This window comes from Lepidochelys kempii, chromosome 6 (genome assembly GCF_965140265.1).
Source record: "Lepidochelys kempii isolate rLepKem1 chromosome 6, rLepKem1.hap2, whole genome shotgun sequence".
NCBI classification, from domain to species: Eukaryota; Metazoa; Chordata; order Testudines; family Cheloniidae; genus Lepidochelys; species Lepidochelys kempii.
The window spans coordinates 19,441,462-19,459,053 of record NC_133261.1 but is presented as its reverse complement, the minus strand read 5'-3'; the positions used below and the strand labels follow the sequence as shown (position 1 = coordinate 19,459,053).

The 17,592-nt window shown below is 47.8% G+C and overlaps 1 protein-coding gene across 1 annotated transcript in view; it reads left to right on the top strand.

Moving 5' to 3' along the window:
* The first annotated feature begins 1,548 nt into the window (after positions 1-1,548).
* The window catches only part of LOC140913584 (NACHT, LRR and PYD domains-containing protein 12-like), a 182,259-nt gene continuing 166,215 nt past the window's right edge, over positions 1,549-17,592 (top strand). The window contains exon 1 of the mRNA XM_073350311.1: positions 1,549-1,734. Within this exon, the coding sequence (XP_073206412.1) occupies positions 1,549-1,734 (186 nt within the window). The remainder of the gene's footprint in view (positions 1,735-17,592) is intronic.

Sequence of the window (17,592 nt, the reverse complement as noted above, 5' to 3'; positions counted from 1 at the left end):
GAGTGCGGGGGGTGGTCCTTCCCCCAAGCCCCCTCCCCCGAGCAACATGGCTGGGAGCTGGCCTGGGGGAGCAGAGCGGGCTGTGGCCAGGTCGCTCCGCTTCCCACCGCCGGTGAGTGCAGGGAGCGGTCCTTTTCCCAAGCTCCCTCCCTCGAGTGACACAGCTGGGAGCTGGGGGAGCAGAGTGGGCTGAGGCCGGGTTGCTCCACTTCTTGCCACGGGTGTGGGCCCGACCCCTGCTGCCAGCACTAGGTCCCCCCTCGCTAATCCCCTGGGCTGCCCTGCGCCCCGTGGGGCTCCCCAAACTGACACCCCCTAGGATGACCAGATAGAAAGTGTGAAAAATCAGGACGGGGTGAGGGGTGATAGGCACCTATATAAGAAAAAGTCTCAAATATCAGGACTGTCCCTATAAAATCAGGACATCTGGTCACCCTAGCGCCCCCCCCCCACGGCTCTTGCCACCGTGGCCCTGCAACCCTTGAGCGTATCCCCCCGCGGACTGGCCGCTTCCCACACGGGGAAGGGGGGAGCTTGTGCTTGGGCTGCATAGGGCATCACAATTGGTAGGGAGGGCCCTCCCTCTGTGTTAATTCTCCTTCCACCATGGCGGAAGGGTGTGTTTGTAAAAGCCACCTTGTTTACTCCGCCATCTGGGCACTTGCTCCCGCCTGCCAGCCACCTGCTCGCCACCCTTGCCGGCCGCCTGCTAGCTGCTTCTGCCAGCTGCTCCCATCAGCCGCCCATCAGATCAGTCAGCTTCTGCTGCCACCTGCCTCTCTGCTGTGACCTCCGCAGATCCGTCTCTTATTGATTGTCAGTTCTTAGCAGGCTGGGCAGAAATTCTGTCCCATCACAAGTGATTTCAGCTCTTAATTGAGCACTTAAAATAACAAAAGACTCCTAATGGAGCTTATTTTGCTCTAACTTTGAACAGTGGGGAGGAACAGGTTAAACCAGGCTGAAGATCCTTAGGTAGTGTCCACACTTCCTGGCAGGGACACCTGTCCCCACCCTCTCTTACTTTCCACAGGGGTCTGGTATTCGAGCCCGTGGCTTAATGAGGTCCTTTCAGCTGAGGATGACCTCCTCATCTGGGACAGGTTAAGCACAGTTCTGCTCTCCTTTACTCATATGATGATGATGATGGCGATCACTCGTTACCGAGTATGATCATCTTCTATGGGAGTTATGGGTCCTCAGGTAGCTGATAAGGCCAATCCTTGAACCACAAGTTCTATTACAGTGAGGGCAGATGTTTCCAGGCTCAGCAGGAGGCTGTTGACCATGACTGGAAGCCAGTCTCTCCTTCTTCCTGTGCCTCTTCTCCTCTTCAGTTTGTCAGCGAGCAAGTTCAAAATGCAGGGGACCATCATGTAGGACTTCACTCCATTTTGAGCGATCCTGGGCAATTGTCTCCCAAGTGTCAATGTCAATGTTATACTTTTTTTAGGTTGTCCTTCAGAAGTCCTTATAACGCTTCCATTGTCTACCCACATTATGGTACCCTTCTTTCAGCTGAGAGAACAGGACTTGTTTTGGGAGACGATGGTCTGGCATCCAGACAACGTGACCAGTCCAGCAGAATTGCTGACGGATGATCATTGCCTCAATACTGGAGGTCTTTGCCTCTTCCAGAACACTAATACTGGTGTGCCTGTCTTCCCATTTAATCTTCAGAATCTTCCGAAGGCAGCATTGATGGTGCCTCTCAAGGACTTTCAAGTGATGTCCGTAGGTTGTCCAAGTTTCGGACCCATACAATAATATTGGGAGAATGCTGGCTTGATAAACAAGAAGCTTGGTGTCTGTTCGAATGTCGTGATCTTCAAAAACCTTGTGCCATTGTAGCATGGCAGTCACCCCACTCCAGCTCAGAAGGGGTTAAAATCAGCTGAGGGAGGCTGATTGGGTAGTCAGCCACAGGTGTGAGTGTGGCTGAGTGTGGGGGCACTGCTGCGGGGCAATACCTAAGGGAAGGGGCACTGTGGGCCGGGAAGGCCGCTAGGCCTGACGTGCAGTGTGGTGGAGATTTAGGAACAGGAGGTGAGAGCAGGAGAAACACCAGCCAGCAGGGGGCACTCTGAGCTGAAACTGAACTAATTCCCAGGAGCAACCAGCAGGAGGCGCTGCAGTGGTGAGTCTTGACTTGCTACAGCTGTAAATGAGGAAAAGCTGCACTGGCACAGCTCAGGCGATGTTGAATTTCTGCATCAATATCTGCCTTGGATGAGAGATGACTGCCAAGGTAGAGGAAATGATCGACATTCTCCAGTGCCACCCCATTGATTCTGATAGATGGGGCATGTGATTCCTCATTTGGAGAGGACTGATGGAGCACTTTAGTCTTCTTGATATTAAGAGTGAAACCAAGACGTGGGTAAGCATCAGCAAATACATTCAGGATAGTCTGAAGATCTTTCTTAGAGTGGGCAAAAACTGCGTTGTTATCAGCTTATGGAAGTTCCAGAACAGATGTGATGGAAATCTTACTCTTGGCTTTCAGCCTGCTAAGCCTGAACAGCTTTCCATCTATTCTGTGAATGATTTCAATGCCAGCTGTGAACTTCCCAGCAATTAGGTAAAGAATGATGGCAATAAAAACTGCAAACATGGTTGGAACGATGATACAGCCCTGTTTGACTCCTGTTTGTACTTTGAAAGGTTCAATCTGGGAGCCAGTGCTGCTCAGAACAGTCGCTTTCATATTAACATGAAGCAACTTTAGGACATTGATGTATTTATCAGGACATCCAATCTTAGAAAGTACAGTCCAAAGGGCACAGGGATCCACTGAATCAAAGGCTTTAGTTAGATCAATAAAAGCCATCTACAGTGGTCGGTTTAGCTCCCGACACTTTTCTTGCAGCTGCCATACTGTGAAGATCATATCCGCAGTTCCATGACATGGTCGGAAACCACTCTGTGACTCCAGTAAAATTTCTTCTGATGGGGCAGAAGGCGGGTTGCAAGGATCCGCGCCAGAACTTTGCCTGCAATGGCTAGGAGGGCGATACCACGATAGTTTCCACAATCTGCTTTATCCCCTTTCTTGAAGAGGGTGACAATCAAGGCATCCCTCATTTCACTGGTTATCTCCTCCTTTATCCAGATTTTAAGGATAAGCAGGTAAAGCTGTCAAATTAGCTCAGGTCCTTTGTCTTTAAAGATTTCAGCAGGGATCCCATCTAGACCTGCTGCCTTGTTGTTGTTCATCTGCTTGGTGGCATTGTGTACCTCATACAAATTGGGAGGGTCTCCGAGCTCATCCCTAGTCATTGAGGGATTTGCTCAAGGACTTCATCTGCAACCATAGAGTTACGGTTAAGGAGATCTTCAGAATGTTCTCTCCCATGAGAACTGATGGCTATGTTGTCCTTCAGAAGTGTGGTTCTGTCCTTAGAGCAAAGGGGATTCATACCATGATGAATTGGCCCATAAACAGCCTTGGTGGCACTAAAGAAACCACATGTATTGTGGTAGGTTTCAGCATGGCAGCCGTGTTAGTCTGTATCAGCAGAAAGAACAAGGAGTACTTGTGGCACCTTAGAGACTAACGAATTGATTTGAGCATAAGCTTCCGTGGTCTAAAGCCCCTTTCATCAGATGCATGTAGTGGAAAATACAGTAGAAATGTGTGTGTGTGTGTGTGTGTGTGTGTATATATATATATATATATATATATATATATATATATATATACAGAGAACATGAAAAAATGGAGTTTGCCATACCAACTCTTAACGAGACCAGTCAACTGATGAGCTATTATCAGCAGGAGAAAAAAAATTTGTATTGTGGATGTCTGTGAGATGTTGGAGTTCTTGCACTTTCTCAGTCCATTTGTTCTTGAGTTCTCTAGCTTTACGTTGGACTTCCACCCTCGCCTTGGCATGGGCTTCTCTCTATATTACACATTGGAAAAAATAACCCCAACTATACATACAATATGATGGGGGCTAATTTAGCTACAACTAATCATGAAAGAGATCTTGGAGTCATCGTGGATCGTTCTATGAAGACGTCCACACAGTGTGCAATGGCAGTCAAAAAAGCAAACAGGATGTTTGGAATCCTTAAAAAAGGGATAGAGAATAAGAAGGAGCATATCTTATTGCCGTTATATAAATCCATGGTATGCCCACATCTTGAATACTGCATACAGATGTGGTCTCCTCATCTCCAAAAAGATATACTGGTATTAGAAAAGGTTCAGAGAAGGGCAGCTAAAATGATTAGGGGGTTGGAACGGGTCCTATATGAGGAGAGATTAAAGAGGCTAGGACTTTTCAGCTTGGAAAAGAGGAGACTAAGGGGGGATATGATAGAGGTATATAAAATCATGAGTGGTGTGGAGAAAGTGAATAAGGAAAAGTGATTTACTTGTTCCCATAATATAAGAACTAGGGGCCACCAAATGAAATGAATGGGCAGCAGGTTTAAAACAAATAAAAGGAAGTTCTTCTTCACACAGCGCACAGTCAACCTGTGGAACTCCTTGCCTGAGGAGGTTGTGAAGGCTAGGACTATAACGGGGTTTAAAGAGAACTAGATACATGCATGGAGGTTAAGCCCATTAATGGCTATTAGCCAGGATGGGTAAGGAATGGTGGAGATGGATGGCAGGAGAGAGATCACTAGATCATCACCTGTTAGGTTCACTCCCTCTGGGGCACCTGGCATTGGCCACTGTCGGTAGATAGGATACTGGGCTGGAAGGACCTTTTGGTCTGACCCAGTATGGCCATTCTTATGTTCTTATGTACAGTTTGTCATTCTGCCAAGCTCAAAATGCCATTCTCTTCTCATTGATGAGTTGCTCGATTTCAGCATCATTCTCGTCAAACCAGTTTTACTCATATAATAAAATATAATGAAATGTTATGAATGTTGTTGTCTTTATTTACTCATAAAATAAAGACAAAAACATTGATAACAACATTTCACTACCCCTGCGTTCAGTACTAAAGTGATTTGTAAACCAGCACCAGCCAAAGTTGATCACTTGAAGCTACACAGCTCCTGCCTGCTGGATACCTACACATAGTAGGTGTTCATGTAAATGAAGTTTGCTCCTGAAGTTTCTCCCCCTCCCCAAGTAGCTGTCATGAGAATTCATTCACACCCTGCTTACAATAATTCAAATTGAATGAACTCTCTTCAGTGCTGCCTGGTGAGCGAAACATGAAATACTGTACTTGGCTAACAGCAAGTCAGATCAGGGATTTTGCTTGTTAAAGGACAGTCATGTCTCTGGTTAGGAACAAAGGACTTGGGGGAGGTGCAGCTCTCTAGTTCAGCCGTTCTCGAGCTATAGGGAGGGCCTTCTAAGGAAGGTGCAGGAATGTGTCAAGGGAGGTGTGAGGTGTGTGTGTGTGTTTGGGGGGGGTGTATTTTTTTTTTTTTTAACAAGCTCGGCTGTCAGCCCTGGATGGCTGGGGCTCATGCAGAAGGGCTGTGCACACCCGGAAATGGGGATAAAGGGGACAGCCAGAGCCTTGCTGCCTGGGCTTAGACTCTCTTTCCCACCTCTCACTCCCACCCCCAACCCCTCACCAGGAGGCAGCCCGGGCTCAGGCTCTCCTTCCCTCACCTCCCCCACCTCATTTCGTCACTAAGAGTCAGATGGGCTCAGGCTGTCCTCCCCTGACCAATTCCTCACCTGTAGGCAGAGGGGCTCCGGCCTTCAGCCCTGGGATGGCAGCAGCAGCGCAGAAGTAAGGGTGGCAATGGGGCTCTGAGTGTGTTGTGAAAAGTGATATTCCCATTGCCTCCCTTACTTCTGTGCTGCTGCTGGCATGGCACTGCCCTCAGAGCTGGGTGGTGGTATATGTACTTGTTGGGGGGAGGGGTAAATGACTACAGACACAATGGAGGGGAGCCTGATCAAATAAGTTTGAGACCCACTGCTCCAGATCCGATCCCAGGACTGTATCTGCTGTAGTCTGCACACATAAATATCTAAACGGGAAAGGAGAGGAATGTTCTACCCTTTGCTCTAGTTCCAAGATGTCTCAGCAGCGCTGGGTGTGAGTGAGGGGAGGAAGGAAGTGTGAGCATGAGCCTTCATGTAGGAACACTGAGTGCAGGTTGAGCCCCCGGTATGGGGGGTTGTATCCTGAGAGCCATAATTCTGAAATGGATTTTGGAGTCAGAGAGGACGAGCAACTCAGCATGAACCCCAATGTGATGCTGTAGCACAAATGGCTAAAGGAATCCTTCTGAAGTGTGAACAGGGGATAGTGAGCAGGGCTAGGGAGATGATTTTATCTCTGCGTACGCAGGTGCTGGCTTCTCATTTTCCCCAGGGTGCTCAACCCCTGCTCAGACACAGGCCCTGCACTCACTCTAACCCTTCCCCCAAATCCCCAGCCCCACCCCATCTCTTACCACTCCCACTCCATCCCCGGCCCCACCCCCAATCCAACCCTTCCCCCAAATCCCCAACCCCACCCCACCTCTTCCCCATCTCTTTCCACCCCCTCTGCCGAGCGCTCCCCATCACCACTCCTCCCTCTCCCTCCCTCCCTTCCAGTGCCTCCTGCATGCCGCTGAACAGCTGTTCCATGGCGCAGAGGAGGCACTGGGAGGGAGGGGGAGGAGTTGATTAGCAGGGCCGGCAGCAGGTGGGAGTAGGAGGTGGGAGGGGAGCTTGGCTACTGGTGGGTGCTGAACACCCACTAATTTTTCTCCATGGGTGCTCCAGCCCTGGAATACTGAGTCCAGTTCTAGTGTCCACATCTTAAAAAGGACAGTGAAAAACTGAAGAGACATAGTTCTGTTTGAGGGCTGGAGAAAAATGCCTTACAGGGAGATTTAAAGAGCTCAGGGATTACAAGTCCCCCCTGCTACCGCAGAGACTGGGAATGAGCAGAGCAGAGTCGGGGTTGGGCTGCAGGGCCCAGATCTTTGGCTCCTTCTGTTCCTGAAAGGAGCTTCTGTTGCACTTCTGCATTTCTTGTCTGAAACCTGCTGGAGAATCATGATGGTGCGAGTTAAGGGGTCGTCTCCGTGGGGAAGTTGCACAAGTTTAACTTAAATAAGCTTTTAGAAAGGAAGGATGGTGCAGGGTCAGCACCCTGGCCTGGACATTGGGCACCTGGTTTCAGTTCTCTTCTCTGTGAGAGACTCCATGTATAACCGTAGACAAGCCACTTAGTTCCTCTGTACCTCAGTTTCTCCATTTGTAAAATGGGGATAACAGCACTGCCCTACCTCAAAGGGGGGTTGAGAGGAGAAATACATGAAAATATTGAGTTGCTGAGATACTATGTTGACCTGCCAACATTTGCACAAACACTGGATACAAACAGAGCCACTTACTGCACATACCCACCCCACCCGTTCTATAGCCACCTGTGCCCCCTGCACACACCCATTCACATTCAATTCAGCGCACACATCGCCCCACTCGTTTCATGCAGACGTCACCCGATACACATCACCCCCATTCATCCTGTGCACACGTCCCATCACCTCCAGGTGCAGCTCAGCAGTTGCCTCCACCGTACCAACCCCCAAGCTACACAGGAACAGGAGAGCACAGCCAGAGGCCTGGCCCTTTACAGGCAGATCCCTGGAGAAGGAGGGGTTTCCATGTGTTCAGTGCAAGTCTTATCCTTCCCTGTGAGCATCTCAGCCCATGGCTCCCGCCTCTACCCCTGTGTCCCAATTCCATGGGCAAGAAACTGGCAGAGGCCTAGTCCCCCATGCAGCCCACAGGCTTGCCTCTCCCAAGTATCTGGTCTCCCAAGTTTAATGCCTGGTTCCCCTGTCTCTGGCCAGAAAATCCCCCGCTCCAGTGCCCCTCTATATCCCCCAACCGAGGGATCACTTAGCCTTGCTTACCCCAACCTTCCAGCACCCACATCCCCACTTTCCCTGAGCTCCTAGCTCCCTGCTTCACCCCCATGTGGGCTGGACTTTACCAGTGAGGCCCCCAGGATCCCCACCCCTCCCCACCTGAGGTGACTGCCAGGGGACTCCCAACCCCTGACCCCCTCTGTGTGGGGTGCGCCTCTGACCCTCGGTCCTCTCATCTGCCATCCTATGTGGCTCTGACCCACGGCTCTCATGTACCTGTGACACCTCATGTGACTCTGCTGCCCCCTCTGCTCCCCGCCCCACGTATCTGCACAGCCCCGTGCTGGGGGAGGTGTGGAGCAGCGCTGCCCCAGGGCGAGGGCAGGGAGGAATCCTGGGTTTGTAGACAGACCACAGCACCTGCTGCCCCCTTCAAGGTGTGTTACATGCTCCCCCTCCCCCCGCCATGTGCCAGTCCCTCTCTGTGGGCTGGTGCCTCAGCCCCACCTCTCCTGCTCCCTGCCCCCTGGGGTGACGTGAAGGGAGCAATCGCTGCACTGCCCTGAGCACAGGGGCTGCAATTGTGCCTGGCCTCACACGGCTCCGGCAAATCGCAGGCTGCTGCTGAGAGCGGTGGTGCCCTCCAGTCCTCCTCTCCCTCCTCCCCTCCAGAACCCAAACCACAACCCCGCCTGTACCTAGTGCCACGTGGGGTGGCTGGCTGAACGGAAAGCAAGGCAGGGAGCCAGCAAGCACCAAGCGCATGTGCAGCTGAGTCCACCTGAAAGGCAAAAGGAAAAATCAGGACCCAAAGGCAGCAGCCTTCCAAGCTTTTCTTAGCTCTGTGCTCTCACGCAGACAAGAAGATTGTGCAACTAAGAGTCAATCACGGTCTCGGGGGTGGAGGTGGGAATTTAAAAAAAAGCAAACCCCAAAATATGGCCAGCAGGTATCAGAGGCAGGGGGAGGCAAAGCCTCCCCAAACAGCCAGGTGAGGCCTGCCAACACTCCGCCCCCAGTCCCCCTCCTGCTTCCGGCTCTCCGTGACTGGCCACCCAGCCTGCCCGGTGCTCTGGGGCCAGGAAGGCTGGGGCCGTGCTGCTCAGCACTCCAGTGCTCCAGGGCCAGGGGCGCTGGGTCTGCGCTGCCCGGCCTCCCCGCAGTCTGGGGCCAAGGCCGCGCTGCACAGCCTCCCGGCACTTGCGGGAGACGCTAGCCTGCAGCAGGGACCAGTGGCCACAATGGGGCGGGGGTTGGGCTCTGGTGGGCGCAGAAGGGCTGGGGTCTTGGGTGGAAGGGCAGGGCTGGGGGGCTAGCCTCCCCAAGCCAGCAGTTCACCCGGCTCCCATGCCTCAAAACAACAACAAAGTGGAAGCCACCACCCTTCAACAAAAAAAAAAGGCCCTAAAGTAGACAACAAGTTGTACAAGTTGCAGAAGTGCCTTGTGCCTCTCCCACTCTGTGCACCTGTGTAACAGCCAGGCTCAACTGAGCCCCGGGAGGACGGGGCAGCACTGAGGGTGAGTGAAGGGTTAACTCTCTGAGTGGGTTGCTCTGAGTTTCACTTTCACAGGTGAGTTTTCCTCACTCAGTGCAGATTCTGCAGGTGGGGTGAGAGGGAGCCAGCGCTGCTCGTTCCAGGTCTTGGGCTCTTGTCTCTCTATTTGTGGGTCTAAATAGTAAGAGAACGGAGGCAGAGAAAGGAAGCTGGATACCAAGTTCTGTCTGGACTCCCCCGTCTCACAGTAAGTGTCTCTGTGTTCCTGTGACTCAACTCAGTACATCTTTGTATGGGTCAGCAGGGAATTAGTTTGTCCTGCCTGGCCTTTGTCATTACAATTGTCTGGCTGCATTAAAGAGGAATCTTTTATCTGAATCCCCTAACATCCTGTATCTTCCTGCTTCCCTGACATCTCTGCATGTGACAGAGACTAGGGAGCTATGGGTGCTGCTGTGCCCCCTCTGCCTGGATTAGCCCCGCTCTGAGCACTGCTGCTCTGTGATGTGGCAGCTGGAAGTGAGTTAAAGTATGTCTACACAGCAAAAAAAACCTCACAGCTGGCCATGGTCAGCTGACTCTGGCTCGCAGGGCTTGAACTCCAGAGCTGAAAAACTGCTGTATTAGATGTTCGGGCTGTAGCCTGGGCCTAGCATTCTGCTAGGTGGGAGGGTCCCAGAGCTTTGGCCACAGCCTGAGTCTGAACCTCTATTAACTGCAATTAAACAGGGCCCTGTGAGCCTGGGTCAGCTGGCATGGCCCAGCCACGGGTTTTGAATTGCTGTGTAGACATACCCTCAGTGACCTGGATGCTATTCCCAGGTCTCTCTGAAGTGGCCTTGTCACTTATCAAAGTCTATGTCTACACAGCACAGTTAACCCAGGTGACTGGCACCCGCATTGGGTTAGCCTAGCCTAGGTATGAGTGTCCCCACAGTAAAGCCCGTGTTATCATGTTACTGTGTTCTCACTGTTTCTGCACTCACCTGTTTTTCATCTGGGGGGATATCCCAGGGCTCTCTGTGCAGAGACACTCTAGGACTTTTTCCTAATCAATTGTGGGAGAACATATTTGTCCTGCAGGGGATTTGTGGGAAGGGCGTTGGAGGACTATCAGCACTCAAGTGATTTTTGCCAGCATCCTTACAAGAAAGTGGGTGGGTTCCAGCCTGACTTAAAGCAGAGCCTGGGTTTCCCCAAGCCGGGTGAGCTCACCCAGCCTTACAGCACCTCCAAATCGAGGTCAAAGGTTTTACTGGGTGGATGTCGGGGAGGGGTTAAGGCTCAAACCTGGGTAAGAGCCTGGGTGAACTGTGCAGCGCAGACATTCCCTAACTGACAAATGATAGTGACCTCCAAGGTATGAGAGTTTGGCTTAGAATAAGGGTTAGAAAGGCAGGGGCCACTCTAGCTGTAGATAAACGAGGCAGCTGCCTACGGTGGCAGATTCTGCCTGGGGCAGCCAGCCGAAACCTGAGTGGCTCTGCAACCCTGTGTGTCAGGTCACAGGGCTGCTCACTCAAATGTGCCTAGGCCACCCTCTATCATGACCACACCTGAGCGAGTGGGGCTGCGACCAGGTGTTTTTCCCTCACCCTACCTTCTACCATAACCACTGAGCCATCAGAAGGCTCCCCACATCCCTTTGCCTGGTTGAGAACCCCCATTCTAGGGTGCAGGATGGGGGCACCACACTGAAGTTTTGCTAGGGTGGCAGAATGTCCAAACGATCTCTGTATAAAGGGTGCAGAAACATTAGCAGTAAGTGAAAGAGCTGGGAGTGGAAGTCATGGTTTTTCATTTTGCAGTTCAGTGTACTTTCCATGAGGCTACAGAACATTGGATGGGAAAAGGGTCTCTTGTTTTGCTTCCCAAAATTGTGAAAAGGCTGCAGTGATGTTTCACAACATCACAATATGGACTAAAGCTGGGGCCAAAATCACATTACTCACAATAAATTAATGAGTTAGCAACTCTAGTTGTTTTCTCCCTTCCAGCCCTTTCCTGTAAGGTGATAGTTTTTTATTCTGAAAGAGGCCATGGCGGGGAGAGGCTGCCTGTTTTTCTTACCACTTCACCAACAAAAGTCTTCCCTGTGACACCGCTGACAAAGGGTCTCCCAGGTTTTCACTTTTAAAAATAAGACCAATGAAGGCTGTGTGCACACTGTGGGTGGTACCTGGCTACCTGCAGGCCCACCAGTTATTCTGGACACCTGCTGACACTGCATAATTAACCTTAGCTTCAATTTAAGAGTGTTTCTCCCTATCTGGGATGGGGCAAGGCTAGTTCTAATAATAACTGATTTCAAAATGTCAGGATATGCAGAGGCAATTTGCAAAAGTGAAACTATGCTCTGATCATAGCAGACTGCGGAGAACAGCTGTCCTCCATTTCTGGACGGAAAAAAACATCTAAAACTCAGTCGAAACAAGCTGTCGCCAGTGCCTCAATGTGAGTCCACAATGTATGGTATTTTTAGTGAGCTAAGATCATATTACAGTCAATCAAATTCCATGGAGAAAGCCAGAATCTTCAATGCAGCTAGCAAAGGAAGATATGGGTGTGGCAAGCTCTCTGCTCCCTCCTGGAAATGGAGGGCATATGTTTGCAGGTTTATATATTCGTATTAAAGCCAGAAGGGAGAATAACGGATTCCATTTGCTCTGGTTCCAAAATATCTTGAAAGATCTCTGGAGCTGTGTTAGAAGAAGTAAAAGAAAGTAACTGGGATGGGGCAGTGGGGGTATGAGCTGTAACAGTATGAAGGATGAATTGTTCCTCTCTGTTTCCCCAAGTGAAGGGACAACTGAACCAGACATTCCAGCCCTAAGAGTGAAGAAGGGAGGAGCACTTGCATATTCCATCTTCCTCTTCCTTCCCTCCACTCCCCTGAAAGCCATTCTGTGCAGGTCTGGCTCCACTGAGCTGAAATGGGAGCAGTCATGCTTTATGAGCGAAATAGCTCATCTCTCTGATATTCTCCAAACCTACCAGGCAGCTTGTAACTCCTCCCTTTTGAAAGAATGTTTGTGGGAACTGGGGGCGGCAATGGAATGTACATATAAATTTTACCTTAGTAAGGACTGCAGGATTAGGTCCCTAGTTTGTTCTTTTAACTTTGTGTTTTGCAGATGAAGTAGTTAATGTTTAGGGTAGACTGATTTGCATTATCTCTACAGTTTTCTCTTAACATCTGTGATAGACCAGTCATCTCCACATTCCACTGCATTAAACATTGTGCATTTGAGAATTGGTAGGGTTAGTAAAATGGCCCCTATAATGGTGACAAGATGGCCACTGCAATGTCACAAAATAAACCCTGTCAGATTTTGCTTCAGGAGATTGAGAGAAAAAAAGCAAACATTCTTTCTACAATTTAAGCTTCCTCATCAAGAAATATTACAAAAGGAAAAGAAGTAGAATGTGTCTATTTTATTTTTACTGGAAGTAGAAAATTCTGAAAGTTCCCATTACAGGTCTTTCCTGCATTTTCTTTGCTAGTGCAGCAGGTACTGTGCCAAACACTGATGAGTGTTTATAATGTCAGATTATTCCGTCCTTACCACTTCCCTTGTTTTGTTTTTAAGGCATTTGTATAATAAGTAAGAAAAATAAAAACCACTCACATGCACAAATACTACAAATCTAAGACTTTGGAAGAAACTAAAATTTGTGGAAATTCATATTAACCTGTAAATGGGCCATCAGTTTACTGTGGATGAATGAGCTCCATTCCATTTCCAACATTTATCTGTGATCATTAAATCCTAAAACCACTTCTCTCTGAAGACTTTTCCACAATATAATATGGTAGTTCTCACATTCAGGAAGGTTTTCCTGGGGTTCAATCTGTATTTTCCTATTCAATTTCAGCCCATTACTCCTAGTTGTATTCTTCTGGACCAGCCTAAACAAACCCTCTCTTTTGGAGTGTTCCTTTCTGATACAGTGTTTCCAGAGAGTGATCATGTTCTCATTTAGTTCAGGTTTAGTCATGCTCTACAGTTGAGCCATATTCTTGTGTCCAGCTGAGTTCCAGTTGTCATAGTACTCAAAAGGGTGTCAAAGACAGATGTTTGCCATGTTTCTGTCCCACTTCAAACCAGGGATTATCGGAGCACAACAATGCTCCAGATGTGCCTTCTTTTCCTGGCCATATGTCCTATATCAGGGCTAGCAGAGTGGTGGTATAGAGTCCCATCCTGGGAAACCCACCTGGCCAGGGCAATCCTGAGATGGCCACCTACGCTGGCTTTACAGTGCCCAGGGAAAAGATGGATTCTCTATCTCTTACAGTCTTCAAGACTGTTTGCCATTCTGGAAGATCTACTTTAATCAAATGCAAGTTGCTGGGCTCAATACAGGGGAAACTGGGTGAAATTCAGTGGCCTGGGCTATACAGAAGGTCAGACAAGATGAAGTAATGGTCCTTTCTGGACTGAAAATCTCCGAATCTGTGTGTGGTTCAGTTTTCTCACCACTTTTTTTTTAACTGTTACGGTCCCTGTTGTACAATTTCCTTCTTTCTCATTTTGATCCTGGCTTCTTTGTACTGGTGGTTGAAATGTGGATTGTTTTGTAGTTCTGTGCAGAATTCTATTTAAGGGCAAAAATGCCTATGCTGGCTCTGCCAGGTCTGGCCAGTGCTATTGTTGTGTTCTTACAGCCCCTGTCTGGCCGAGCATTGTCAGGGCCGTACCCAGAAGGAGTTTGTGATTCAGGGGAAACATGATGTAAAACAGCTCTGTGGGTGCAGGGGGAAGCCAGGCAAAGCCAGAAAACCAGCAAGGGGGGCTGGTTTGGCCATGTGTGATGTTATCTGATTAAAATATGACCATGTAGATCATTGTTGCTACCACTGTTAAATAATTGCAACAAAGCTGATACGACGTGTGTCAAGTAAGGTGTCTATGGAAAGGTTATGATTTGCTGAATATGATTATGCTATTTGTATGCATGTATCATTTTTGTATCTGAAGTTATGAGTATTGGCTCTATATCTGTATTTCTAATGTGTTTGGTTCTGGGTAGCACCCAGAAGTTATTTAGCCTGCACATCGTGAACGGACTGTACAAGTTAAAAGGCTTATTAAGGAACACTTAACTCACAACGGACCATGGGAGAGGCCTATCTACACTTAATGGAATTTCATGAGAACAACTAGAGTATGGGTAGTGGCTTCTCGTGTGACTAAGCAAAATCATGCATGGACATGTGACTTGCCCATGTGACCCCAAACACCATCTTGTTCCCTGTAATTTTCCACAGTGAGAACAATGGGATTCCCTTCACTTGTCAGGGGCTATAAAAGGCGCTGGAAACATCTCCATTTTGCCTCTTTCCTGCTCAAGCTTCTGGACTATGAACATATGCTAATGGGAGCAGTCTAACCAAGGGACTGAGGTCCTTCTAATGATTTGGAAGCAACCAGAGACTTGACTTAAACCAGCAGTTTATTCCATCACTGCTACAAGCCTGATCCAAGAACTTTGCAATTATTGTATGTATTTAATTCCTTTAACCAATTTTAACTCTCATGTTTCTTTCCTTTTTATAACTAAACCTTTAGATTTTAGATACTAAGTGATTGGCAACAGCGTGATTATTGGGTAAGATCTGAGTTGTATATTAACCTGGGTATGTGGCTGGTCCTTTGGGATCAGAAGAAAAGAACATTTTTGTTTGATTAAATTGGTTTTAAATAACCACTCACCATTAAGTCTAGTGATTTTGGTGGCGATTCAAGGACTGAAATCCCTAAGGAGGCTGCTTTTCTGACTTCTTGTTAGCCAGTGTGGTGCAACAAAAATTTACTTTTGTTGCTGGTTTGGTATATCTTATGGAAGAATAACCACCAGTTTTGTGGTGTATCTGTCTTATTTTTCAGCAGTTTGTCCTGAATTTGGTATTTTCAGTTGTGACCCACTGAGGCACGGTGACACCCTGTTCTACGGAGAAGGTGGGACTGTGATTGGCTGAAGCTGTCTGTGGAGGCCTAGCAGGAGAAGTCTGTGGGAGAAGTTTTAAGTAGCCCTGGGCCCCGTAAAGCATAACAGGTCAGAATTTGAAGGTGGGCAGGTGCTCCATAACATGTGGTCCCACAGCTGGAGCCTGAAGCAGAGGGAGGGCTTAGGAACCAACTAGAGGTGCAACCGAGGGCTGAAAAACTTTGCCTTTATGCCAGAGCTCACAGTACCCCTGCAATCAATGTGTGTAGGTCTTGAGGAACCCCTGACAGAAAGTGTTAAGGTTTGTGGAAGTTGTGTGTTGAAAGATTGCCCCTCTCGTAAGGGGGCTGTGGAGAATAAAATCTTCTGTAACATGCACTCCTTCACCATTTCTCTTGGCTCTAATTTAGCCTAGAAGTTGGGAAAGTAGAGCTAATTAAACAACACCATCATTGTTTTCTGGTTAAACAGATGGTACCATGTGGTGCTTACTTACGCACAACTCTAATTTATAAATTGGGTTTATGGCCAGTAGGAATATGGATAGAGGGCTTTAAACTTACCAAATATCCCCTGCTCCCTGTAACTCTAAGTATAATATTTTCTTTTCCTCCTTTAAAAAAATATTGTCCTGCTTCTAATACTAAAAAGGGGATAAAATGCACAAAATACCATAATCAATATTGCAGCAACTTATATAGAAGCACACAGCCTGCAATACCCTATAGCTTATAGTAAATTCATATAATAGTAGGCCACAAACCAGTCTCCACTTTCCAAAACTACATATAAAATGTGTAACTGGGAAGCCTTCCAAGGTTTAGAGTCTAAGAATCTGGACACTTAACCCAACCTACAGAGGCTCCCACCTGGCCCCGTGACCATCTCCATGAGGTCCTAGTGGACCTGGTAGAATTTTTGGGGGAGGAGAAGTTGCTTGCTACCCACTGTCTTCTGGTGCCCTTAGAAGATAGTGGGCCTGTGGCCTCTATTAAGGGTGTCTCTTCTCTCATATACCAATAGGCTCCCTTGGTCTCACTCACAGACCAGACGTAATCCAATCTAGGTCCTTCCATTGCCCGACCCCACAGGGTCTTCGCTTCCCATCCACAGCCATGTGCCTTCTAAATAAAACCTCCTCAATGGTTCTCTTGCTCTTTCAGGCCTTGACATAACTTAACTATATAACACAACATATATTGTGCAGGAGTACAATTCAATTTAATCCACCACTAACAAGCCTGGCAAATTATAAACTCAAACCCCACCCAGTAATTCCCTATTCTTGCAGTTCCCCTCTTCAGATGCCCCAGGCAAAAGCTAAGCTTTGCTATGTACCCCAAAGAACATTAAATTTGGGTTATTTTGAACCAAGGGACAGGGAGAAAATTACTAAGTTGTGAGGCCCTCACAGAGAATGCTTTGCTAGCAGCCCCTTGTTTATACTAGCAGGGCTTCAGCATCTCTGCTCAACTCAGCTGAGGTGCTATGGCATGAGGAGAGATGGGGGTGGAGGTGTCTCATAGATAGGAAGCTCCTAAATCATCTAGTACTAATGTTTAAATTCCCATCCCACTGTTTTAAGGTTCTTTCATGATTTCACCTTGCTGTGAGGCAGATCAGTATTATTGTCTCCATTTTATAGTGAACCAGTGACAAAGCCAAGAATAGTACCCCGGAGTCCAGGTTCACAGGCCTGTGCATTAGTCACAAAATCATCCATCCCCTAATTTATCCCTGCTGGATTTCTTTTCCCCTTTTCCCCTGTCTTGATAGCAGTCTCTGTTTTTCAATCTCATCACACTATCGCTGTCTTTGACAAGGCTGAAGTTGGTTCCTTATTTCCTGTTCCTTATTTGTGGCTCCCTTATTCAAAGAACAAAATTTCCTAAATATTCAATGGAAAATTAATTTTTCAAAGATTTCACCATAATAGATGTGAATGAATCTTATAATAATTGATATTGGTGATTAATAAATTAATAATTTAAATAAAAAAACTGGGTTTTGACTGGCTATGACAAAATATTTCTCAGGTCACTGCAAGTGACATGTCGCTACAACCATTAGACTGCTCTGAAGTAGCTGGGGTAGGTCATTTCCGAACCTGAAGCTTTATTCCTGACCAATATGCTGACCTAGGTCTAGGTCTTCTTTTTTCAGGGTTTATTAATTTCATTTGGTGGGGGGGGGCTTATTTTTTTTAGCAATTTTTGAGTCTTACATAGATGTTTAAAAATTAGTGGGTTCCAGGTATTTTTAGTATATACAATAATGAGTAATGTACATTATACAGTATTATACAGTTAGATTTACTGTAATGAGTAATCACCTTATAA